At 37.4% G+C, this 26,904-nt stretch overlaps 1 protein-coding gene across 10 annotated transcripts in view; it reads left to right on the top strand.

Moving 5' to 3' along the window:
- tjp1a (tight junction protein 1a) overlaps window positions 1–26,904 on the top strand; it is a 154,046-nt gene that overhangs the window by 101,806 nt on the left and 25,336 nt on the right. For 5 of the 10 annotated variants that reach the window (XM_073836187.1, XM_073836184.1, XM_073836183.1 and 2 more), the window contains 15 exons: window positions 4,528–4,584; window positions 7,687–7,811; window positions 8,918–9,020; window positions 9,938–10,238; window positions 10,514–10,617; window positions 12,688–12,853; window positions 13,053–13,188; window positions 19,954–20,084; window positions 21,396–21,501; window positions 21,671–21,821; window positions 23,186–23,294; window positions 24,525–24,744; window positions 25,315–25,499; window positions 26,152–26,247; window positions 26,465–26,491. In XM_073836187.1, the coding sequence (XP_073692288.1) occupies window positions 4,528–4,584; window positions 7,687–7,811; window positions 8,918–9,020; window positions 9,938–10,238; window positions 10,514–10,617; window positions 12,688–12,853; window positions 13,053–13,188; window positions 19,954–20,084; window positions 21,396–21,501; window positions 21,671–21,821; window positions 23,186–23,294; window positions 24,525–24,744; window positions 25,315–25,499; window positions 26,152–26,247; window positions 26,465–26,491 (2,017 nt within the window). The remainder of the gene's footprint in view (window positions 1–4,527; window positions 4,585–7,686; window positions 7,812–8,917; window positions 9,021–9,937; window positions 10,239–10,513; window positions 10,618–12,687; window positions 12,854–13,052; window positions 13,189–19,953; window positions 20,085–21,395; window positions 21,502–21,670; window positions 21,822–23,185; window positions 23,295–24,524; window positions 24,745–25,314; window positions 25,500–26,151; window positions 26,248–26,464; window positions 26,492–26,904) is intronic. The other 5 variants (XM_073836189.1, XM_073836188.1, XM_073836190.1 and 2 more) reach the window with 1 other exon arrangement.

Raw genomic sequence — 26,904 nt, 5'->3', positions numbered from 1 at the left:
TTGTTTTACCTTTTATTTTGTAAAGGGTGTTTGACTTTTTTTTCACGTTCACTTTGTAAACACTGGGTTGGGTCTTCTGCCTATGTTGTGTATGACCTTTTCAACAAGATGCGTAATGCACGAGGTCGGGCTGGTGCAAGATAAGCTTTTGTGGTTTAAAGAGATTGTGTAGAGCCTAGGGCTGTAACGTCCCAGTCGATTAGTCGATTAATTGGTCGATACGGTCTGGTTCGACCAAAATTCTGATTGGTCGATTTTTTTGCCGCGCTCATTTCATCAGTTTGGCCGCGCTCATTTCATCAGATGGAAAGCACTAATTGCTAATGGGGGTGTTTTCAGAGCACCCCTGTTTCACAGTCTGTTTTCAGAACACCCCCATTGTTTTCACTTTTTTTGGATTAGCCCAACCCACTGGAGAAGAGAGACAGATAAGTAGGCTTTAGAAGGTTTGATGCTGAATATTATTTATTTAATAAAAAGCTAGTGGACTCAGCGGTCCTTGCCGCGGTATAAACACAAGCATAGAGAGGCCACGTCGCCTCAGCACACCGCGTGCAGTGAAAATGGGAGATTTTCATCATACAGTACGCTGATGGATTAACTGATTCTAAAGGGAGTGTTATATTATATTAGCATTGCAGTCATTAGGATAACAGAGGTAGTAAAACGTGGTTCAGGCTGAATTAATTACGATGTATCATAATCGGTCTGTATATAGGAAACATAAACATTCACCTCTGTAACATCTATATGCGTTAATCAGAATGCGATCAAATGGCGCCAAACATACGCACGTGAATTACACGCATCACTTCTCCGCATTCAATATGAACTGAACTACAACATCACCTGATGACAACGGTCAGACATACAGCGGTAACATTATTGCAGTATGACGGGTAAAGAAAGATTCATTCATTTACATTCATGCACGCACATTTACAACTCACTCACTGACGATAGCAGAGAATGAAACCGAAAGTAACTTAAACAACTCCGGCGCAACTCCAGTCAGCGCTCTGTACACGCACAACTTAATCATATGCCAATAGCAGGTCTACCTTTACAAAACGACTAAGGAATTTAGTACATAGATAATCAATTAAATTAGCACCATAGTATCGTGTATCGGCGATCTCTCAGGCTGACGATAGGGCGATATGAAAATTGAGCATATCGCCCAACACTAGTAAAAGTCTATTCGTGTCTCAGCCGCGAAGCTGAGCTCTTATGTTCAGCCTCGTTCTGTGCGAGCTGCGCAGAGCGGCTGAAATGATAGTGTCTGACAGTTATACTTATAACATATGACAAAAATAATTTTCTAAATTATGTTGCACATTCCTCAAAAGTTCTTGTGATATCACTAGTTGACAACATAGTACTGTTTTCAGAAATCACAGGCTATGATATTGCGCAGGTGCACGTGATGCACCGCTGTCAGAGACGACAGACTCGTGTGTCAGACTCATTTCAGAGCAAAATAATTAGGTCAAAAACGATTTAATATACTGCAAATAGCCTATTAGTTTTTTATGTTTATTTAAAAATTAATTTAGGCAGACAACAAGGCTACTAAGTACTGAGCACAGTGCGTATCTAATTAATGTAACGTACGTTTTTTTTTTTTTTCTCCACAACGTCTTTTTTAGTCGATTTTTAGTCGAAAGTTTCAGGACTTCAGTCGACCAAGATTTTCTTTGGTTGATTACAGCCCTAGTAGAGCCCTTTTGAATCTGCACTGAAACTGCAATTTGCACCTTTAACCCATTGGCCACCATTGAAGTCTACTATATGGAGAAAAATCCTGTAATGTTTTCCTCAAAAATCTTGATTTATTTGTAACTGAAGAACATTAGCCTATGTAAATGTTACGGAGAGAAACTGGGCCTTGTACACCAAGTTGTTCAGAACAAACTCCTGCAGGAGGAGGCAGATGGTAAATAACAGCAATATGTGATCTAAAATTGGCTCAAAATATCAAACATCTTCAATATTCTCTGAATGCATGGGTTCAAAGTCTGCAGCTATAAATCGGACTCTGTACCCTACTTACATTTTCTCTGAGATCTGTCAGCTCAGATCTGTAGACTGGCACTGATTTTCAGCAGCTAGTGTTGGCTAGTCTAGACTGTAAATCTGAAAAAAAAAAATATTGTGCAAAAGTTTTCAAGCCTTTATCATTCCAGTCCTGACCTTGCCTCAGCTTTCACGCAGGCGTAATGGGGCCATTCTTCTGAAGCCTGAACAGTCTGCTGTTCATCCGCCACCAAGGACAAGAAGCCCTAGGCCTCTCTCTCTCTCTATCCATCTCTCTCTCTGTCTGTCACATGGCTCACTACATGGGCATTTTTCTCATGGTTGGGCCCCTGCTGTCGCCTCTTACAGTCCGATGAATCCAGCACCTCTGACCCTACAGACACATTAAAGGAATGTGTGGATGAGGGTCAGAGGAGGGGATAGAGGCACGGTGAGATTGTGGGTGGTGGATGCCTTTCAAATAGGTCAGATCCTCTCACAATAAAGCCTGACCATGAGACAGAGGGGTAGAAATGGGGGCATGAACTGAATATTGCCCCCGTGCCAATTAGGACCATGAATGAGATGCTTGCTAAGCAGCGTGGTAAACAGGTCAGAGGGTTAAACTGTGTTTTTAGTGCAGATATGCTGGATGCTTAAGTGTGATATACATTGGGTCATATAAGTGTGTTTTATGATGATTTTCCTGGTGTTATAGAATTAAGCATTTGAGCATAATGTTTTTATGTTTTGTTGCAGTTTTATATCGATGCATACAAATGAGTGCACTGTTAGTCTTGAGTCTGTTTTGAAGCTCTCAGATCTACTGTAATAATTTATCCAGCCTGGCATCTACAGTACAGGGGTGAAGGAGCAGAAGCACAAACCACTCACCTCAGCTCAGGATTAGAGCTATAAATACCCTCTGCTCTTTCTCTCCTTGTCTTCATCATTCTCTCTCTCTCTCTCTCTGTCTCTCTCTCTCTCTCTCTCTCTCTCTCTCTCTCATGCTCTCTCTCTCTCTCTCTCTCTCATGCTCTCTCTGCATCTGTCCCTTTTGACTTGTACCAGCGCAGCTTGTTCATGTTGTAGCAGTTTGTTTATATGGTGTGTGCATTGAAGGCAGAGACATGTCACTTCAAGCCTGAGTGAGTGAGCTGTCATCTGATTGGTCAGACAAGAAAAGTTAAATGTCTCAGGAGCCTGGGGCATTTTTGGACATGTGTTCTGTATAGTAAATAGTAATCTGTTCTATTTAATGATGATCCCTTGTTATAACCAGTGTTGTTTTCGTCAACGATGACGATGACGAAATCATTTCGTTGACGCCACTTTTTTTCATGACGATAACGAGACGATGACGAGATAAAAATGGCTCGTTGATGACTAAAACATGACGAGACGTGTGTGAGTTTTCGTTGACGAGACGAGAATAGACGAAAATGTTAGTGGGTGGTCCGTCACACGTTTAAAATGCATGACATTTCTGCTTATTGTGCATGCCAATCAAAACCTAAAACGTATCTGCCGCTATGGCAAGCCGTTTTAGCATTAAATACTCTTTGCCATACTAGTATGGCAAGCCGTTTTAGCATTCCATCCTTGTTTGTCTTTTATGTTTTAAAACATTCCTTCATTATTGTAATTATTGGTGAAAATAGTCGATCCGGAAGCTCACATTGTGTTGAACTATAGATCTGCTATTTTCACAACTTACAAGTGACACTACCCAACAGCAAAATACTTACTGACCTACATTAATTTGTTAAAAGACTACTTTTTCCCCTTTTTTGACTAAAACTAGACTAAAACCTTTTTGACTTTTCATCGACTAAAACTAGACTAAAACCTTTTTGACTTTTCGTCGACTAAAATTGGACTAAAACTATCACATATAGAAGTGACTAAAATTTGACTAAAACTAATAAGCATTTTAGTCCATAAGACTAAGACTAAATCTAAGATGGTTGTCAAAAACAACACTGGTTATAACCCAGCCATATCTTGAAAGTTGCATTATAATTCACTGTTGTCTTACTGTAAACAACTGATTTATGTTTTTTTTTTGTTTTTTTTGACTTTGTAATTGACTTGCTAGTCTATAGAAGAAAAGATCTGTCACTGCTTCCATTTCATTGCAACTTTAATTTGTCCTAATGGTTTGCACTCTATGCTTCTGTGCTTAAATAAGAATAGCAGCTCCTGTTGTTGGCTGTTCCAGTCTTTGTAGTGTTGTTTCAGTTGTTTGTGTGTGTTTGGCGCTCATGGTCAAAGTCAGCTTTGCAGTACTGTTTAGCCCTCTGGCAGCCTTTGCTCAGACCAACACACACACATGCAGATTTACTTCAAGCATAGTGAGCTGGTTTGGTAAATATGCTTGAGTCCTGCATCTCATAGAGGTCCGAGTAAAATCACCTCCTGACAAAGAGGAGAAATACCTGCTGATACAAACTCATGTTCTGTGCTTAGACTTTGTCCTTACTGATCGCTTTCTCTCTGTCTCTCTCTTAGAGTACAACAATGGAGGAAACTGTAATATGGGAACAGCACACGGTGACTCTTCACAGGGTGAGTGTTCAATATTGTCTCTCCTTCCTGTTCTCACTTGGTCAGTGTTGTTTTCGTCAACGATGATGATGACGAAATCATTTCGTTGACGCCACTTTTTTTCATGACGATGACAAGATAAAAATGGCTCTTTGATGACTAAAACATGACGAGACGTGTGTGAGTTTTCGTTGACGAGAATAGACGAAAATGTTAGTGGGTGGTCCGTCAGACGTTTAAAATGCATGACATTTATGCTTATTGTGCATGCCAATTAAAACCTAAAAAGTATCTGCCGCTGCATTCTATCCTTGTTTGGTTACGCCCACCACCTGCACTCACAACGTGCTCAACACGTCACATTGTTGTCACTCAGACAGACAGACGACTAACCATGACGGCGGCAGTTTGCACACAGGGTGGTCGCAAACGGCGAGAGGACCCATGGGTGTATTTCAAATATAACCCAGCAGATAATAAAACAGAGTGTATTGTGAAGGAAGACGGTGACAAATGTGGCCACAAAGTAGGCAGAAAAAATACGACCAACCTTAAGCGGCACCTGAAGGCTCGCCACAAGGATATTTTTTTTCGGAGGTAAGTTACAAGTGCTGTTAACATATCATATACAGGGCTCGAAATTGCGACCATTTTGGTCGCATATGCTCCCAAAATTTAATCTGCGCGACCTCAAAATGTATTTGGGAGCATATGTGCGAGTGCTAGAAATTGTTGTGGTGCGACTTGGTTTAAATTCTTTACAAAACTTTCGCTAGCCTAACTACTGTACAGACTGCTGTGAGCTGATACAGTGACAGGTTCGCCGTTCTCTCTTTTGATTGTGGACTATTAAAAGGTCTCCACAGTCTGCTTTTGAAGAAATCTGGATATTTTGTGCTACAGCGTACTTTGTCAGATACAATTCTGGTGCCTCCTTCTCATTATACTGTACAACGCGGCATACATTCACATCAAATGATAACTAAGCGGCACTCACGCAGGGGCGTAATTTCCACTGGGGACACGCTTTTCAAAATCACGTTGGTGAAAGTGGTCCCACTTTCAAATGGTTTTGTTAAAGTAATATCTTGTATTGTAGAATGCACGCTCCGGGCCGTCGAGAGTTTCGCGCAATCGTTAAAACGAAACCAAAAGTAAAACTCGCACACGCATTCAAAAGCAATTTTAATACCCCATGTTTAGAGAGCGACTTCCCAATGCGCACAAATTAGGCTACATAAAATATCTAGGCTGTTATTAGTATGTGGTCTATAATAAGTTGTGTAGTGTCTATAGCTCTGTATCATGCTTAAAATTCGGTCTCTATTTGCACTTCGAATATTGAAAGAGTAGCCTGCTTAGATCATGCCTGCATTTATTGTCTATACACGACGAAAGAAGTGTCGTTTATTTTTTGTTGTTTATACTGTAGATTGTTTAAAAAAGTAGTGGTTGCCTCTAATTTAAATGGCTCTACCTATAGTAGAGAAAATAAACATCTTGTTCGTGTACTCGTATAAATACTCATATTTACTCATATAAATATATAAAAAAGGCTTTCAGAATTAGCCCATTTGCTTATAAAACATCTGCAATCAGAATTGGCCATGAAGAATCAAGTTTGGCACATTACTAAAAAGAAATTAGGTGCTCCTAAATTTTTTTTGGTGCTCCTAACTTTTCGAAGTTGGGAGCACCAGTGCTACCAAGTAAAAAAGTTAATTTTGAGCCCTGTCTTTCTTTCATGAGTCGAATATTTTTTTTGAGGAAAACATTCTAGGATTTTTCTCCATATAGTGGACTACAATGGGAGCCAATGGGTTGAAGGTCCAATTTGCAGTATCAATGCAGCTTCAAAGGGCTCTAGATGATCCCAGATGAGGAATAAGGGTCTTATTTAGCAAAATGATTGGTCATTTTGAAGTCCACTATATTGAGAAAAATCCTGGAATGTTTTCCTCAAATACTTCAATTTATTTTCGACTAAAGAAAGAAAGACTTGAACATCTTGGATGACATGGGGTGAGTAAATAATCAGGAAATTTTCATTCTGGAAGTGAACTAATCTTTTAACCAGAATGTTAATATTAGTACATCCTTACTTTTTCTTTTTGTCTTTCTTTCCTCCTTCTCCTCTCTCTTCTCTTTTGGGATGGCTGGTTACAGGATGTGCGGTCATTGAGTACACAATAGCCGATCCCCCAGATGGCAGGAAGCAGTGTGCGAGAGGACAAAATGCCTGCTCTGCTCCACTTCCTGTTCCTTTTCCTCTTCCTGCATGTTCCTAGGCTCAAACCTATCTAAACCAGAGTCTGAGAAAGAGTGAAAGATTATGCAACCGTCAGTCGGGCACAGTATTACTTAAGCTCCTCCTTCTGTAAAAGCTGGAATACTGTGATCACTCACACACATCTTGGATCGGTTTCATAACCTGATGTCTGCGTAATTCTTCAGTTCAATCAGTCTCACTTGTGACCTTTTTTTTGATGTACTGACAGCCTAGACGAGATAACAGGTGTACGAGCACTAAGCCTTTTACTAGGGGCTTTATTATAGGTGGAATCACTTTAGCTGTGTCAGTCGGCTCCTGGCTAACGGTATTAGATAGCGGCCTCTGTTACTCTCCACAAAATAAACAAGGCTGTATTCTTTCCCCCTGTGATTATATGTGCTCCTCACCTGCTCAGGCTCTTGATATGATTTATAGCTGTTTGTTTTTAGAGGAAGAGCTGGACGCTCACAGTCCAGATGGTTTGGATGGTAGAGAGAGGTAGAACGGTAAGTGTGTGTGAAGACGCCCAGTGACATCAGGAAAGGCTCTGAACAGAGCTCTGCCCTCTGGCCATCTGTCTGGAGTCTGTCTGTCAGTCTCTACCTCTTCACTCTCATCTTCCGTTCTTTGTGATTGCTTGAGTGCAAAAATGAGAGCTCAAAGCTTCAGACACCTGGGAGATTGAAAAGCTGCCAGACATTGCATACACATATTGCACACACACGCTCAGAGTGACCTACATATTGGTCTTCATCATTCTATCCCGTTTAATGTAATGCACTGTAATAATTCAGGGATATGTTTTGAATTCCAAAAACTCAGTCTATACTGTGTGTTCATGTTCTCTGCAGGCACCAGGTTTCGGGTTTGGAATCGCAATCTCAGGGGGCCGTGATAACCCTCATTTCCAGAGTGGAGAGACCTCTATAGTAATCTCAGATGTGCTCAAAGGGGGACCAGCGGAGGGACTTCTACAGTAAGATATTTAATAATTAAAAGGGTACACTAGGTATTAAGACTTTTATGGCTTCATATAACGTAAATGATGTCTCTTACTGAAATAGGTAGTAGAAAACCAAATGCTGTAAGCTTAAACTATATGCTGTACCATAGATTTTTTCACACAAGGGGTGTAAACACCTCCAGATATCGAGTGAAATCCACGCTGAGAAATTCCTTCAGTGGCTCTGGCGTCATGACAAGCATGGGCATGTTTTCATCCTGCCAGGATGGCATCTAGCGTTTCTTGTCTCCGTTTGTAAGTCTACTAAAAGCCTCAAAGCATCAGGGATAAAGTGGAGAGAACAAAGACTTGGGTCTGTAGGATGTTTTATTCGTCCACAGGCATCTTCCCATTCTTTTCTCCTCTTTTTACCTCTTAGAATACAGTGAAGACTTGCATCGCTTCTCTTGTTGCCCTTTGGCTGTAAAATACAACCAAAAGCCACACAATGTGGCATCGTATCAGTATTTTATTTTCCGAGCGCCAGTAGCTCACAGATTGCAACTATTTTATGTCTTAAAAAAATGGTACCCCCATAGTCCAAAATATGTAGAAAACGATATGAATTTTTTAAAATAAAGTAGATCTTTCATGGATTTTCTACTACATATTTCAGTAAGAGACATCATTTACGTTATATTAAGCCATACAATTCTTAATACCTAGGGTTCCCAGGTATTTAAAACATATTTTTTAGTGCCAGACTGTTATTGAAATATATATTTTTTAATTAGTTAATATTTCTGTGTGTGTGTGTGTGTGTGTGTGTGTGTGTGTGTGTGTAAACACACATTTTAAATATAAAATGTAATTTAAAAAAAAAAAAACATTAATTTCTGTTTATATATCTGTCTGGTTATATAAATGATGAAAAAAATGTGTATGTAATATTTATATATTTGTGTGTATATGTAATAACAATTTTATGTATTAAAATTATTTTATTTATAAAATAATTTTTAAAATTACAGTTTATCAAAAAATGTATGTTTGTTAAAATATGACGATATTACAATATATAAACATTTATATTTATACATTTAGAAAACATTTTCTTCACAAAATTTTATTTTTTACAGAGAGAATGATAGAGTGGTGATGGTAAATGGTGTCTCCATGGACAATGTGGAGCATGCCTACGCTGTTCAGCAGCTGAGGAAAAGTGGAAAGAATGCCAAAATTGTAAGTTAACAACACAGCATCATCCCCCATGCATTGCGTCAGTCCTATAACAACAACCTTGAGTCTTAACTGGACTACAGATGTGGGTTGTGATGGAGGATGGAAGAACTTGAGGGAGGCAGGATGTGTAGGTGATCAGTCATGACTGAGCTTTACATTAAGCAGTGAGGAATGCTGGGAGTCAAACTGCAGCACTGCTGAGTATTTATCTTTGTGAGCGTACAGGAGCTGTTAGTCACTGTCTAGACATTTTGGTTTTTTTGGTCCTCTGTGAAAGAGGCATGACCTTTACAACTAGATTTTTAGCGAAGAGTTTGATCAGTACTTTAGGGTTTCTGTGATACAAATGATATAAATACAGCTGATAGTGACATAATTGATAAATCCACACTTTAAATGAAGATACATAGTAATTTCTTATAAAGAAAGCGATTACAGGGGTTCAAACGCTTTAAGGCATTTAAGCACATATGGAAAAATACATTATGTAGCAAGCCTTTTTTGCAATACAGGTAATTTACCATAGAGATATTATATTTTGTAATGTTTATGATCCGATCTCCTCAAAACATTGCATGCTTGTTTAGAATCACCTGTCGCATGTGCTCACCAGGTTTCGTGAAGTTTTAAGTTTGAATCCCTAATAATACGCACACTCAGAAATTCCCAAAAGCATTTTAATATGTAATGTAGTTAATTAGGTTTTCATTTTGGATTTGCAATTAATGGCAGAACTTCATTGCAAAATTCATTGAACAAACAGAATCAAGTATTCCAGAGCTGTGTAATAATGGTACATAACTCACGATTGACTATTGCCTTAGTTAATGTTAATATATAAATGCATTCTATTATTATATTTTCGTATATGTTAATCTTATTCATCGGATTAAAATGTTAATATATTCCCTATTCAGACTATCCGCAGAAAGCGGAAGGTGCAGATTCCTGTAAGTCGAGGGGGAGACAGAGAGACTATGTCAGAGCGAGAGGAAGAAGACGACACTGAGGAGGATGATTATGAAGGTCCAGCACGTGCAGGGGGAGCGAGTGGAGGCACAAGTAGAAGAAACGAGCGCAGCGGCAGCACCGGAAGGCGGGACCATAGTAATTCCCGTGAGAGAAGCGTTTCCCCACGCTCAGACAGACGATCAGTTGCGTCCAACGTCCCACAGCGACCTTCCAAAGTCACACTCGTCAAGTCCCGCAAGAATGAAGGTGGGTGTAGCTGTTAAAAATTAGAGGACAAACCTCTTAATTACTATTGATGGCTTCGGCAGAGGGCTTGGCAAACAAATTAGAATGTGTAAACAGGTGTAATGCAGGCTGTTGTACATTAGCTAATAGCTGTGATTAGTCGACTGGCATAAATACCCACAGGGTGCTTTCAGCAAGAACAAAGCTGTAGTAAGTTACTCAGTAGTCCGATTTATCAGTCACTCATTAATTCAAGTGGATTATGTCTGTTATTGTGTGTTTTTTGTTGCATTCAGAATATGGCCTGCGTCTGGCCAGCCACATTTTCGTAAAGGACATTTCTCCCGAGAGCCTCGCAGCCCGTGACGGCAACATACAAGAGGGAGACGTCGTCCTCAAGGTATGAGAAGTGGTGTCTGGGATGGATCAGTTTTTTTGTGGATGCTTTGTTTTTTCTCTGTCTTGCAATTTCTATTAAGATGTTTGGCTGTGTAAGTCGTTGATGACAGAAGAGAAATTGTGAACATTTGGCTTCCTCTAAACGAAAACCATTCCAAGTTAATCTATCATGCTCTCAGCATTTGGCTTCTTATTTGTGGACTGCCCACTGTGAATGTGCAAAATGATTGACAGGCAGAAAGCACCTCAAAAGCCTTCTCATTGGCTGAATAAAGAATCTGACAGTTGCTTGTGGTCACTGTCTGTTCATGGAGACTAGGGTATCTCAGATGAGTAAGATATCTCAGCATAATTATTTTAGTCATATCTTTCAGGGATACTTCCATTAAATCATTTACAGCACCTTTAGGTGTAGTAACTTTAAGCACACTCAGAATTAGATTTGTTAAGCTGCTTTTTTTTCGCATTCTTAATGTTGGCATAATTATACTTAAATTTCTACCTTAAAGAATGTAAAAAAGTATCAACTGACTGACTAGTTTTGGCTGAAGAAGAGCTTTAACACTTATCAAGTTATTATTTGTTTAATTGGGAAATTACTTGACAATTACATGTGAATTTATGAGCCGGCATCAGCTAAATGAGGCTAGTGCTTACTGAGTGGAACAGAGCATATCCCAGAGAGCACTGGAGTGGAACTGCTGGGCAGAAAGCACACTGCCAGCAGGCTTGTTGCAAGTCTTTGTAAATGGAAAATCCAGAACAGTATGTTTTTTACTGCATATGCACTACTGTTCAGATCATTTTTTTTTTTTTCATTTTAAAGAAATTAATACTTTTATTTAGCAAGGATGCATTAAACTGATCAAAAGTGAAAGTAAAGACTTTCAGAATCTTACAAAAGATTACAAATGTTTTTTAATATCAAATCAGTTCCTTTTAAAGGATTAGTTCACTTCCAGAATATAATTTATTAATGTCCTTTTTTCGTCGGTCGAAATGAAATGAAGGTTTTTAAGGAAAACATTTCAGGATTTTTCACCATATAGTTGATTTCAATGGTGCCCAATGGGTTGAAGGTCCAAACTGCAGTTTCAGTGCAGATTCAAACGCGATCCTAGCCTAGGAAAAGTTATATAATTTTTAACCACAAATGCTCATCATGCACTACCTCGTCCTCATGCAGTGTTTACAAAGCTAACGTGCTAAGAAAGTCAGGCTCCCTTTACATAAAAAGGTAAAACCAAGACGTCGGACGATTTTGAAGTTGGAAGAGAAAATGAGATGGAGTTTTTTGCACTCTACCCTACATTTTCGAAACCAAACTACACAGTTGAATAACTAATTGTGCGAAAAACTGCAGTTTGGACCTTCAACCCATTGGGCACCACTAAAGTCCACAATATGTAGAGAAAAATCCTAGAATGTTTTTTTTTTTCTTAAAAATCTTTTCGACTAAAGAAAGAAAGACATGAACAAGGATGACATGGGGGTGAGTGAATTATCAAGAAATTATTTCGGAAGTGAACTAATCCTTTAACTTTCTATTCATCGCTGAATCCTAAAAAAAAAACATGAATTGCGTTTTCCACAGAAATAATCAGCACCACTGTTTTCAGCATTGAAAATAATAATAACCATATATTAAGCACCAAATCAGCATATTAGAATGATTTCTTATGCATCATGTGACATTGAATGGCTGCTTTATATATAAATAGTTTTTGTTATGGTAACAATGTTTCCCAATATTATTGTTTTCTGTATTTTTAATCAAACTTTGCAGCCTTGATGAGGAGTCATAAGAGATGATTTTCGAAAAGGTTACAAAATTCTTGCTGTCATTAAATAGTTTTGAACAGTAGTATTTATGGTTTGTTTATTTGTCTATTGCTATTTGCAGGGCTAATCTAAGCACTAAGAGAATGTGCATTTATCATTTAAAAATGCTTAATTTATAACAGGTCACTTGTCACTTTTATAGCAATATTATACAAAATGATAGACTTTTGTATCTGTAGTTCTTCTAGAAAATATTGTGCTTTCTCTTCTCCCTCTTTTCTCCAAATAGATCAATGGCACAGTGACTGAGAACCTGTCTTTGATAGACGCAAAGAAGCTTATAGAGCGATCGAAAGGCAAGCTAAAGATGGTGGTGCAGAGAGACGAGAGGGCAACACTCCTCAACATTCCAGATATGGACGATAGCATTCCCTCAGCTAATTCAGACAGAGATGGTGAGATGATCCTAGTTACTGTATGTACATCTGAAAAAATCTTAAGACTTAAGGTGAAATGATATTTAGACATTTACTTTAGATTTTATATTTTGCACCATATTCATACAGTATTATTATTTTTCATGTTTTGTCTTTTTTCTAAAAGCATGCAACTTGGACTAAATTGACACTTGAAAATCATGATTTGTTTTAACAGACATTTCAGAAATTCATTCACTGGCATCAGATCATTCCCATGAGCGCACACGTCGCAGTCGATCCCGTTCCCCCGACAAACGCTCCGAGCCCTCCGACATCTCCGGCCACTCTCCACAGCAGATGAGCAACGGCAGGTAAGAGACTAAGAAATGCTTACATTAACCAAGCAAATCCCCCTCAAGATCCTGAAATGGTCCTTAACTTTTCCATTAGTACCCCTTAATTCACTACCACGATTAACATCATGCTTTGGATTGTCTCATTACTTTAGAAAGATAAATATATACTATATGATCCTCTGTTATATGTATGCAAGTCACATCTTAGCTACTAGCAGGTTCAGATGTCAGCTAGATCAGTAAGGCTGCATCGATCTGCTTAATGACAGAAGAGCGCTGTGATTGATTGCTGGTCCTGAGAGATTTCAAGGTTTCCTCCCACTTACCCCTGTGTATAAATCAGAATAATCAGTGATGCATATAGGACTGATTTGCACACTTACCGATTAGCTTTAACAAATATTACACTTACTGTTGCTGATTTGTATTTGTGTGAAATATTTTTTCGTTTTGTTTTGCTTGCAGTCAGAGGAGAGTGTAAGTGCTGGTCATGGTGCAGTGAGCTGGCTGACCGTAACTCAGTTTGACACTACAGTAGAGCTGAGCTCATGTAGCTGTCTTAACTAACGTAGTAGATGTGCTTTAGCACTGCAGATGTGAGAAGTGTTGACAGCAAGTGGTCTGATGATTTCTTTCAGTGTTGTTTGTGTGTGTGTTTGTGTAAGAGTCAATGTAGTACAAGAATCAGTGTGTTTGAATATCTGTTGTGTGATGCTACAGACTTGTATAAACCTCAAAGGTTTGGACAATGATGCACTGAAATTTTGGGAAGTGAAAGTAATTGGTAGAAGCTGCCAAAAAAAGCAAGAGTAGTTTTGTAATGTGATGATGCACCAAAATTTTGTGAACCAGAAATATTTGGCTGAAACTTAAAAAAGAAAAATTGATTTTTCACAAACAAAATGATGTTAGAATAGCAAATATGTCAAATTTATTAAGTTAAAGAACCGAGAGGTGGCTTGTTGCTGAAGAACTTTACTATGATTGGTTTAATTTATCACCTGATAACACGACAACCTGAAACAAGTTTATTTACAGATATAATATTTTTACTATTCAAAATAGCGTTTTTTTTTTTATTTGAATATATGTATTTTTTTTCCTGTGATCAAAGCTAAATTTTTAGCATTATTACTCTTCAGTGTCACATGATCACATGACGTCACTTTTTTGAAGGGGGGGGGGATAAATTATAGAACTTATTACTTTTATCTAGCAAGGATGCTTTAAATTGATCAAAAGAGATGATGAAGACATTTATATAGTTACAAAAGATTTCCATTTCAGATAAATGCTGTTCTTCTGAACTTTCTATTCATCAAAGAAACCTGAAAAAAATTCTACTCAGCTGTTTTCAACATGATGATGATAATAATAATAATTAATAATAATAATAAAAAGTTTTTTTATCAGCAAATCAGAATATTAAAATGATTTCTGAAAGATCATGTGACTGGAGGTATGATGCTAAAAATTCAGCTTTGAAATCACAGATAAATTAAATTTTAAATATATTCAAATAGAAAGCAGTTATTTTAAATAGTACAAATATTTTTTTTGCTGTACTTTGGATCAAATAAATGCAGGCTTGGTGAGCAGAAGAGACTTCTTTAAAAAAACAATACAAATCTTTTGCATACATAAACACTAGTCCTTTACAAAAATTTGCCAAAATATGTACTAGTTACATAGTAGACAATTTTTGGTATCTACTTAATGATTTCTCAGTCTAAGTAATCTCTTTATCTTCATTTCGATGTGTGATTTAATTGTTTGGTTAAAATTTAATTAATCAATCAGAGTTTCACATAATTCATGTGATTTTAAATTGATAGACAGGTAGAACAGGATGCGAGATTCTCGTTAATTCTTCATTGTAATTATATACTTCACTATATCAATAACAGCATTTTGGCGGAAGCTGTGGTTACATGGTACATTTAATAAGTGGTGGATAGGGGCCAAAGGAGCTCATGAGACAGACAAGTGGAGTATGTAAAACATATGGAAGTAAGAAAGAAAGAGCACGAGACTGTGTTTCCAGGACACTCTGAGTATGTAAAGAAACAAGGATGAAAAAGATGACAATGCCACAAGGTGCCGATTCTTTCCCAGGGGACATGCCATCTTTCCTGCCATTAAAGCAGCTGCTCTCTACATCCCACATCCCCACACTGCTGCAGGCTGTATTATAATGAAATTTCACACCTCGCATCCCCACGCATCCTCCACCTGTCTGTCTACAGCAGTGTCTCACTTAATATCTGAACTCAGATTACACCTCATTATCGGCTCCCTCACCTCAACAAGACACTGATGCCTTTCAAGTCTCAGAGAATTGCCACAGCTGTAACAGTTTTTAGTGTGTGTGTGTGTGTGTGTGTGTGTACATAGTCTGCCTTAGCACATGTGGACAGTGTCTGTAATATTAGTAGAATCATCGATCTCCAATCTGAATAATATTAAGATACTTCAGCTAAAGTCAATTCAGTTTTCAAAATTGTCGATTTTTTTTATGCCAAAAATTTTTAGGGTATTAAATAAAGATCATGTTCCATGAAGATATTTTGTTAATTTCCTACCGTAAATATATCAAAACTTAATTTTTGATTGGTAATATGCATTACTAAGAACTTTATTTAGACACCTTTAGAGGTTTTCTCAATATTTAGATTTTTTTTTTTTGCATCCTCAAAATTCCAGATTTTCAAATAGTTATATCTCGGCCAAATATTATCCAATCCTAACAAACCAATGGAAAGCTTATTTATTCAGCTTTCAGATGATGTAAAAATCTCAATTTAACTGGTTTGACTGGTTTTGTGGTCCAGGGTCACATATATAAATACACACATGCATGTATATGTTTAAAAAATTGTATGTTTATATATTAAATATATTTATATATTATATAAATTATGTGAATATAAATGAATACATGTAAATACATGTAAATACTTTCAAAATATATACTATATGTGTGTGTTTTTATATATGCATAATAAATATACGCAGTACACATACATATATTATGTAGACAAAATCTTTTATTTTGTATGCGATTAATTGCAATTAATACATTTTAATGCATGGATGCATTAAATTGAACCAAAGGGACAGTAAAGACATAATGGTGCAAAAAAGATAATAAAATAAATGCTGCTGTTTTAAGCTTTCTATTCAGCAAAAAATCTTGATGTTTACAATGTTTCTTGAGCATGAAATCAGCATATTAGAATGATTTCTGAAGGATTGAAGACTATAGAGTAATGACTGTTGAAAATTCAGATTTGCAACCACACAAATATATGACAGTTCGAAATGTAGTTACTAAAAGTTATTATAACCTGTTGTAATATTTCACAATATTGCTGTTTTTACTGTATTACTGATCAAATGAATGCAGCCTTGGGCAACATTACATACATACATTCATACGTAACCGACTATTAATGCAAAATCCAGACACATTGTATAATTAAAATCTGGATCTTGTCTCTCTTAACTAGCTGCATGATTAACAGGACTGGGCAGTATGGGAATGCTCTAAGGTCCTCCTTCAGCACCACTAAAAAAAATGGATGGTCTTAGAAGTAATTTACTGGAGTTGGACTGCCAGTTTTGGAGGCATTTTGGGGGATGATGAACCAGTTTGTCAGTGAGCCAGGTTAATATCTCAGAGCCATGCATCACTCACCCACCGTTGAATAACTGCTCTGTCTCTACACAGGCTGACGGGCTCTTTTCTCACCAGAATGCTCCCGCTGTAAGTGCTGTGCTCTGTACACAGTGGATAGTTTTTGTAGATGGAGCCTGAATGCATGGATATTAGGTTGATTTGTTATATGTGAATGTGTTGTGAAATGTTATCATAGTCCTATTAATGTGTGGTTCTTGTGTTCTATATTGATGGTTTAGTTTGCACTTTTAATGCATTTGATATAGTACATTACTATGTGCTTGTAGTGAAATTAGCATGCATTCTGTCACGTTGAGCTGGTAGCGCAGAGGCAACTAGCTCTGAGTGTGTTTGTGTGTGTGTGTGTTTGTGGAAACTGTCAGTGGGTGTCAAGGCTGTTATGCAGAAATGGGCCTGAATTCATTTTCCTGCATGTGTGTTCATTAACCCTGGCACACAAGAGACAACACAATTCCCTATGAAATTTGCATCACCAGATGGGTTTTTCCTCAGTTTACAAGCCACAGAGATACACACACACTCTCCCTCTCTCTCCTCTGACTGAGCTGTCAGGTTTTTAATCTTTCCTCTATGCAAAGTTTCTCAAGAGCACTTAAGTGTGTTGATTCAGTGTTGTCTCTGCATTAGGTTAGGGTAGACAGGTTTATTTATATAGAACGTTTCATACACAACGGTAAATTCAGAGTGCTTTACATAAGCGTAACAGAAAACAAGTAATCAGACATGTAACATTTGATTTAAAATGCTTAGGGAAAGAAAAATGAACATCAATGAATTGGTTAAATACATTACATTGATTAAAATTAAAAAAAGGAAAGAAAAATATAATGGATTAATTTCTGCGTATATGTACAGTTGAAGTCAAGAATCTACAAAATGATAATTATTTTATCAAAATAAGAGGGATTGTACAAAATGCATGTTATTTTTTTTCTTTAGTACTGACCTGAATAAGATATTTCACATAAAAGATGTTTACATATAGTCCACAAGAGAAAATTATATTTGACTATATAAAAATGGCCCTGTTCAAAATACATACACTTGATTCTTAATACTTAATTTCCTTCTGGAGCATCAGTGAGCGTTTGAATCTTCTGTAATAGTTGCATACGAGTCCCTCAGTTGTCCTCAGTCTAAAAAAACGGATCTCAAAATTATAGTCACTGTTGGAAAGGGTTCGAATACACAGAAATGCTGAAAAACCAAAGAATTTGTGGAACCTGAAGGATTTTTCTGAAGAATAGCAGGCAGTTTAACTGTTCAGGACAAACAAGGGACTCATGAACAACTATTAATAAACAAAAGATCTAGCTGTGGATCATTCAGGTAACAACACAGTATTAAGAATCAAGTGTATGTAAACTTTCGAACGGGGTCATTTTTATAAATTCAAGTATTATTTTCTCTTCTGGACTATATGTAAACGTCTTTTATGTGAAATATTTTACCAGTACTACATAAAAAAATAAAATGCGTTTTGTATGATCCCTCTAATTTGCTAAAATAATTAACATTTTGCAGATTCTGCAAGGTGTATGTAAACTTTTGACTGTATATATTAGTATTTTGTGTATATTTTAATTTTTAAAGTAATGTATTAACAAATAATTTCAGAACAAAGATGAACCTATTTTTGTTCTTGCATAATGTGTGGCATAATGCTCACTGTGTTTACACTGAGCCCTCTATATTTCTTGCTGAATCAAATCTAGTGATGTAATAGGTCTAAACAGGTTTATAGCCTGTTATATATTGAATATTTGCAAAGTAACTTTACCTGCAGTAATTCATTAGTAAAACAAAGAATAAAGTGCCATTTTTTTTATACTTTTAGTAGTAATATATATATACACACTGTAAAAAGGAATTGTTTTATTTTGGTTCAATGCACATAGAAGCATTTCAATGATTGTAACAGGTCACATGAGAAACAAATCTAGGAAAATGTGAGCAGAGGATTTAGCCTGTGTGTAATGGATGTGTTAGTACAGAGCAAAGGAGAGCCTCGGGTTTATCTAGGCCTGTGTGTGTGTGTGTGTGTGTGTGTGTGTGTGTGTGTGTGTGTGTGTGCGCGTGTGCGTGTGTGTGTGTTTTTGTGCATGTCCAGGGCATAAGAGATTTAAGATAAAATACACTGCCAGGCAAAAAGGACTTTATTTTATCTGTTTCTCTTTTGTTTCAACTGATGAGCTTTTAATATTTTGGCAGAAATCTGTTTGTTTTTACTGATTCAGCTAGCAGAACAATGCTAATTGTGTTTATCAAAGAAAAAAGTGAAATTTCAGGAGCGGTCAGTTTCCTGTCTGAGTCATGCAGTACTGTACCAACCATGTGACTCTGAAATGTACCTACAGTTCTAGAGTGCAGACCTGATCCTGAACTCATCATATGCTTCTCCAGAACTCAGAATGTGCAACAGAGAGTAGTTGTGATGCCTCAAAGCATTTTAAATATCTGAGTTGTTCATGTTTGCAGTTTTAAAAGAAACTCTAGTATCTGTCCTCATTTTTAGCATAAGAAAAATTATTCAGTCTGACCTAGAGCACTGGCATCTGGTGCTGTCTAATGAGCAATCTTTATCTCTGCTGTTTTCCAGCATTGTGTTCATGTTCCTTCTGTTTTGTTTCTATTCAGCATTTCTTACACACTCTTCCTTCAGAATGCTCTCATATTCACGTGGAACAAATATAATATCTGACATGTTCTCCGAAACTTCCATACACGCTGACCAAAATCTTATCTACAGTTTCTGAAATGCTACTGATGTTTTTGAAGTCTTTAGTTACTTGCCAACCAGGAATTTTTGCTTGCATCCTGCTGTCTGCCTATAAAGGGACCTTTCGTTATCTCATAATATTGATGTGCTTGATAGTCTTTTTCAGTAAAATATTTGCATATGTTGTAGTTATGCATGTAGCAATGCTATTACATTTAAACAGTGCTCTGCCTTATATAGTGTAATTTAAATCTTTGATTTTGTGAAATAATAAAGTTAATGTCAGTGTTATTTGTCAACTACTTATAAGCAGAGGCAAACCCAGGCTCAGTTCGTAACTGTGAGCTTTGTGTGTCTGTAGCCACAGGAGTCGTGAGGAGGAGCGCATCTCCAAACCAGCGGCTATATCCACTCCAGTTAAGATGGCGGAAGATGCACTTCTGGTTCCGCCTACAGAACAGCCCGGGGATAAACAGATCCCTCCACTGCCAGGTTAGGACTTTCACCTCCAGACTTCCAGCTGTCTTTTGTCTTTCCTTCTGCTCTCCTACTGTCTTATCTCCCCAGTCCGGTGGTGTGTGGCCACTTTTTAAATGTTGAGGCAAAGTCACCTTGCTATTTTATTGTTTTTCTTTTTAGTCCAGTGTAAACTCATGTTCCATTTCCACATGAATTGGCACGTGAAACATAATTTACAATGGTCAAGCAACCAATACTACTATATTTATGCATGTTTAAGTTAACATGCTGTCACAACACAAGTCAAATTCTCACATTTCTAAACATTTTTGCTACTAAAAAAACTTTTTTTAGTAGCATATTTTGTCTCTATAATATGATTTTCAACTATATTTTACAGTGGTGTACATAGTATTTGTGTGTATATCAAACAGTGTGTAAGCGCAATGTTTTGTACTGTTCACTTGTACTGATTTTTTTAAACTTGCACATTCTCCTCGCCTCCTTAACCATCTTGATCCTACTCCCACCTGTACACTGATCAAAATCAGACCTCTTCTCTCCTGTAGTTTTCTTTCTGTACTCCATTCTGTTCTGGAAAGCCTTAATCTGACCTAGCTTTGCTCTGGTTCTTCATGTTCTTTTTGGGTTGATTAATCACCTGTTAAGAGCCTGTTGTTAAAAGAAATATGTGTGTACTAGGGCTGCCCTCGGCTAAAGATTTTTCTGGTCGACTAATGGTCGTTCATTTTAAGCATTAGTTGACTTTAAGTCGCACGCTTATTAATAAACCATTTAAACCACAATAATGAGCCTTTGTCTACATAGCCTAATAAGCGGTCAAGCTTGCCACAGCACACAGACGTAAGTAATAATTATGAATGTGTCAGGGAAAAACAGTAAGGAGACTGCATTAACATTTATTGATCAACTAGTGCTTTCTTTGTTTTCGGCTTAAGAGATAAAGTCGGTGACACTTACTCCGCAGTAGTGGATGCTCCTTTCGAAGTTTCACGAGACGGCAGAAAGGGCATCCTGTTTGCTTTCATTATTTTACAAAAGCGCAACGTTTCGTTGTTATTGTGAGTGCACACAAATAAACATAGAGTCTTTACAGATTCGAAAGATGTATTACATTAGATTGAGCGTCCATGTGACATTGTTTCTACTAACATATTTCAGATAAGTCATTTTTGAGGTCAGTGAATGATTTTGTCTGCAACTAAGCGGCTAATAAAATTTTGGTCGGTTTCTCGTTGACTAACAGTTAGTCGACTATTAGGGGGCAGCCCTAGTGTGTACATTGTATATCATAGTCAGAGTCTAACAGAAATGTGTTTTTAGAGCCGAAACCAGTATATGCACAACCTGGGCAACCTGATGTTGATCTGCCAGTCAGCCCCTCTGACGCCCCTGTGCCCAGTGTCACCCATGATGACAGCATCCTCCGGTCAGTGTTGTTGTATATTCAGTACTCCCATCATGCTTTCAAGTGCCTTTTCTATTAACTTTATTGACTTTGAATTTATTAGCAAAGGAAGCTTTCTGTTATTTTTTTTATTGTGCAGATGCATAGGTACAGATAATTAAAAAGTAAACCCTTTTTGTTCTGTTACCAGGCCTAGTATGAAGCTGGTGAAATTTAAAAAAGGAGAGAGTGTAGGATTGAGGCTCGCAGGAGGGAATGATGTGGGGATCTTTGTGGCTGGTGTACTGGAAGACAGTCCTGCTGCTAAGGAAGGCCTGGAGGAAGGAGACCAGATACTCAGGGTGAGCACCATATTTTTACATTTATTGCTAGATACAAGTAACATGTTTTAAAGGAGAAGTTCACTTCCAGAACAAAAAATTACAGATAATTTACTCACCCCCCTTGCCATCCAAGATGTTCATGTGTTTCTTTCTTCAGTCGTGAAGAAATTGTTTTTTGAGGTTAAATTATGGTGCCCCGCGAGTTTGAACGTCCAAAATGCAGTTTAAATGCAGCTTCAAAGGACTCTAAATGATCCCAGCTGAGGAAGAAGGGTCTTATCTAATGAAACGATTGGTTATTATAATTTTTTTTTTATGAATGTACTGAGGTCACACAGAGGTAGACAAGGTAAGCATTAGAGGTTTAAAAAGTATTTCAATCGTAAATGTTTTTAGAAAATAACCCATCAATTTAAGGATCAATACTCTGTCCTCCTAGAATTACAGATAAGTAAATTAATTTCTTACCATAATTTAAGTTATTTTCATTTTTGTAACAATATATAATCAAATTAACCATTGTTAGAGATGTCAGACTCTTTGGAGCCAAAATGACATTCTTTTAGTTCTATTTGTTGCCTTTAAATCTGCACATTTGTAACCCATTGGTGTGGCAGATACAGTAGCATGCTTAATCATATCAAAGAAATCTTAAGAAAGCCTGTGTTTGATTGTTTTGCTACTGAACATCTGCTGTTGACTAATCTCCATGCTGTAACACTGTAACATCCCACTTTTTTTCTCAGAAAAATATGAAGACACTATGTGACCCCTGTGGCTGTGGGCAAAAATAATCATGACATACTCCTGCTCTGACTCAGTGCCTGTCTCTCCTCTGTTTCCAGCTTTCCTTTGTTTAGCCTTCGGCCGCACAATAGCGCTCATTGTTTAACTCAAGCCTCCAGTGGTCTTACGCTTATTGTCAGTTGCTGTGTGTAATTCTCTAAGACTCTAAGTCAGGCTCATTTAGGCTTGTTTATCACTGAGCACATTTTAATCAAACATGGATAGCTTTGTGCCTCTCCCACACTGGTCCCATAGCAGGTCATCACAGTGTGCGTACAGACGTGTGTATGAAAGTTCCCGTCCCTTCTGCACAAACACACACTCCTTAGATTCCAGGCCCTGCCCTGCTGCGAGACTCCCAGCTCATTGTTTTTCCCGTTCCATTTTGTCAGGGGTGACTGCACGTTCACCTCAACTCTTTTTTTTTTTTTTTTTTTTTTCTCCTTGAGATTGTGACTTTAAGATAAAGTAGAAACAGAAAAGGTGGATTTTTCTCCTTATTTCTCTTTCCACTGTCAATAAACAGTGTATTGTTAGGGTACTGCACCGCAGAGATCTAAAGCCTGTTTTCTTCTTGCGCTCCTTTCTGCTTGTAGGTTAACAATGTTGACTTTGCAAACATCATTCGTGAGGAAGCAGTGCTGTTCCTGCTCGATCTGCCCAGAGGTGAAGAGGTCACCATCCTGGCTCAGAGGAAGAAAGATGGTGAGCAGATGCATATGCTTTTCATGTATCACTTATGTTTGCCTTTGTTCACTTATTACATGGTTCTTTTTGACTCCAAGATTCCCACCCCACTTACTCAAGACAATATTTGAAAGCCCTCCTATATAATCTAATGTGTATTTCTGGTGCTGTATTAGGTATCCTGGAAGTTTCCTGAGGCCCCTTAGTGGGCCTCCTGTTATAAACCACTGGTCTTGAATATTTAACAGCATAGTCTCAGCATTCTGTGGGCAAATGTTTTCTGCAAAGTATTTCTGCTAACATGGCAGAGAATTGGTTTTGCATGTAGCTGCACTATTATCATGTCTCTCATATCACTCTGTTACCTTTTTCTTCTCACATTATACAATCAAAAATCAATTTGAATCATCATTTTATTTCCATTTAGTTTGTTTATTTGCTAAGCACTTGTGTAATAAGTGAGATAATGTGCAGTATGCCAATTAATAAAGAGATGGTTCACCTAAAAATGAAAATTCTGTCATTTAATTACTGACCCTCATATCGTTTCAAACCTGTAAGATCTTTGTTTATCTTCAGAATGTTTTTGATGAAATCTGAATGCTATATGACCCTGCATAACAGCAACTCATAAGGCACATATAAAGCACAGAAACATAGTAAGGACATAGTTGAAATAGTCCATGTCACGTGGTTCGACCGTAATTTTATGAAGCTATGGAAATACTTTTTGTGCACAAAGAAAACAAAAATAACGACTTTATTCAGTAGTTTCATTTCTTTCATGTCCGTCTTCGCCATGCAACTAATGTCACATGGACTATTTTAATGATGTCCTTACTACCTTTCTGGGCCTTGAGCGTTGTAGTTGCGTTGCTGTCTATTCAGGGTCAGAAGGCTCTTGGATTTCATAAAAAAATCTTCATTTCTGTTCTGAAGATGAACGAAGGTCTTATGGGTATGGAACAATATGAGGGAGAATAATTAATGACATAATTTAGTTTTTTGGGTGAGCTATCCCTTTAAGAGTGATATAATACCCTTCTGCCTCAAGTTGGGGTAACGCTCATCTTGTCCGGCTTTATTTTTAATAATCATCACCTGGCTATGTTATCCTTTTCGTATATAACTTGTCCTGTTGTTTAGTTAAGTAAAATTCAGTCATTCTAAGTAAGATGTTAAGTGTTATTTATAAAGCTGTTCCTTATCACTTCCTGTTGAGCATCTTGTTTATGTCCTGTCGTGTAGTGTACCGGCGGATAGTGGAGTCTGATGTGGGCGACTCCTTCTATATCAGAACACACTTTGAGTATGAGAAAGAGTCTCCGTACGGGCTGAGCTTTAATAAGGGAGAGGTGTTCAGAGTGGTGGACACCCTCTACAATGGCAAACTGGGCTCCTGGTTGGCCATCCGCATTGGAAAGAATCACCAGGAAGTGGAAAGAGGCATCATTCCCAACAAGAACAGGTAACCACTCAGTAAAGCACCAGCAATAAGTAGACACCTAATGTAGCCGTTATATGTGACCCTGGACCACAAAACCAGTTATAAAGGTCATTTTTTGGGGGGGAAATTGAGATTTATTCATCACATAAAAGCAATTTGGTTAAGAAAATCTGGAATCTGAGGGTGCAGAAAAATTGCCTTTAAAGTTGTCCAAATTAGGTTTTTAGCAATGTATATTACAGATTAAAAATTAAGTTTTAATATATAGGGTAGAAAATTTACAAAATATCTTCATGTAACATGATCTTTACTTATTATCCTAATGATTTTTGGCGTAAAAGAATAATATCGATAATTTGACCCGTACAATGTATTTTTGGCTATTACTACAAATGTACCCATGCTACTTAAGAACTTAATACTGGTTTTGTGGTCCAGGGTCACATATATGGATTAGTACAGATTAGTAGAGGTTTTTTTTTTTTGGTATCTTGTGTATTGCATGACTATCTATATACATGTTTGTGATCCTAGAGAAAATCAAAATTCAGTATACTTTTAACTTAAGCTGACCTTGTTTCTTCTCATCAGGGCGGAGCAGTTATCAAGTGTACAATATACACTCCCTAAAACTGCAGGAGGCGACCGTGCTGACTTCTGGAGGTTCAGAGGTTTGCGCAGTTCAAAGAGGAACCTGCGGAAGAGCAGAGAAGATCTGTCAGCTCAGCCTGTTCAGACCAAGTTCCCTGCGTATGAGAGGGTGGTTCTTAGAGAAGGTATGTATTAGGACTGTCACAATTCCTCAAATTTATTTGAGTACTCAATTTTGGAAAATCTTCGACTACATTTTGCCCATGTCGAGTAACCAGCAAAATACCGGAAGTGGTGCATTTCATTGACGAGAATCCATGAAATGCATTATTAATCCGTTTTCCAAAGCTGAAAAGCCCTTTAAAAATCATGATAAAGCATAGTGCTATTGTGAGTTCACAAAACGCTATGATTCAATCAAATTAATATGTGTGATGCAGGTTTAATATATGCGTTATAATTATTTACATGCATGCAGGTTATGTATCTGCGTCTTAGAACGGCTCTGTTAACAGTAAATGCTGCTCCACACAAACAGCTATCATTTATACGGGTGTTAAATTAAATTTATTAATAATTTATTATTAATTTTTTTTTTTTTTTTTTTTTTACTGTTTCAATATTGGTTGCACATCAACTGGTATTGTAAATGTAATTGTTTATGATAATTTCCCCCATTTTTAAATTTAAATTACCTTGCTACCATCTACTGGTGACTTAAATTAATATTTAAAAACACAAATTCTTTAATAATACAAATCTTTTTAACAAATTTCAAATTTTTTAAAATGCTTTTAAAATAATATATTTTTCATTTTATTTCTTGTTTTATTATAGCTGGGTTCCTGAGACCTGTTGTGATCTTCGGCCCAATTGCCGACGTGGCACGAGACAAACTGGCGAGAGAGGTGCCTGACCTGTTTGAGCTTGCAAGTGAGTGTCCATTTGTTAACACGCATCCCTTGATAAGACACAGCGCTTCAATTTTCTAGTCCGCCTACCTGTGCAGCATACTTGAGCAGTCACAGCTGCTGTCCTGCTCTCCAGTATCAGTAGTGCTTTTAAAATTCAGCTTGTAAACTGATTCCATGAGTGGCCACTGGCTATATTTACATAACATTGTTCCTGTATGACTGTATTTGCTTTTCAGAGACACAGCACCCAGATGGAAGGGAAAGTACGTTGCATACAGTAGTCACATCAGCTCACTCCATCAGTAACCATAGTTACTAGAGGCTGTGCATTATTATGGCATCCCTTATTTAATTACACCAAATCGACACCGCTTGGAATGTTAACGATGAAAAAATCCAAGATGTCTTCATGCTATCGACAGCTCCAACCCCCCAACCCTTCAGTCATGCTTGAGAGGAGATGAAGGCACATTGCTCATTGATTTCCCCATCCCAAGCACCTGCTTCCTGTGTTATTTTGTGATTCTTTGAGCTTTTTTTTGTGTTTTTTGCTGAAAATACTTCCTGTAGTTGCTATTTTAGAGCCATAAGGATACAGATGTAGGCTTGCTGTCTTAAAGTGATAGTTCACCCAAAAATAAGAAATTATCATCATTTACTCACCATTGGACCCAAT

This window comes from Garra rufa, chromosome 3 (genome assembly GCF_049309525.1).
Source record: "Garra rufa chromosome 3, GarRuf1.0, whole genome shotgun sequence".
NCBI classification, from domain to species: Eukaryota; Metazoa; Chordata; class Actinopteri; order Cypriniformes; family Cyprinidae; genus Garra; species Garra rufa.
This window is presented reverse-complemented; position numbering and strand designations above follow the sequence as displayed.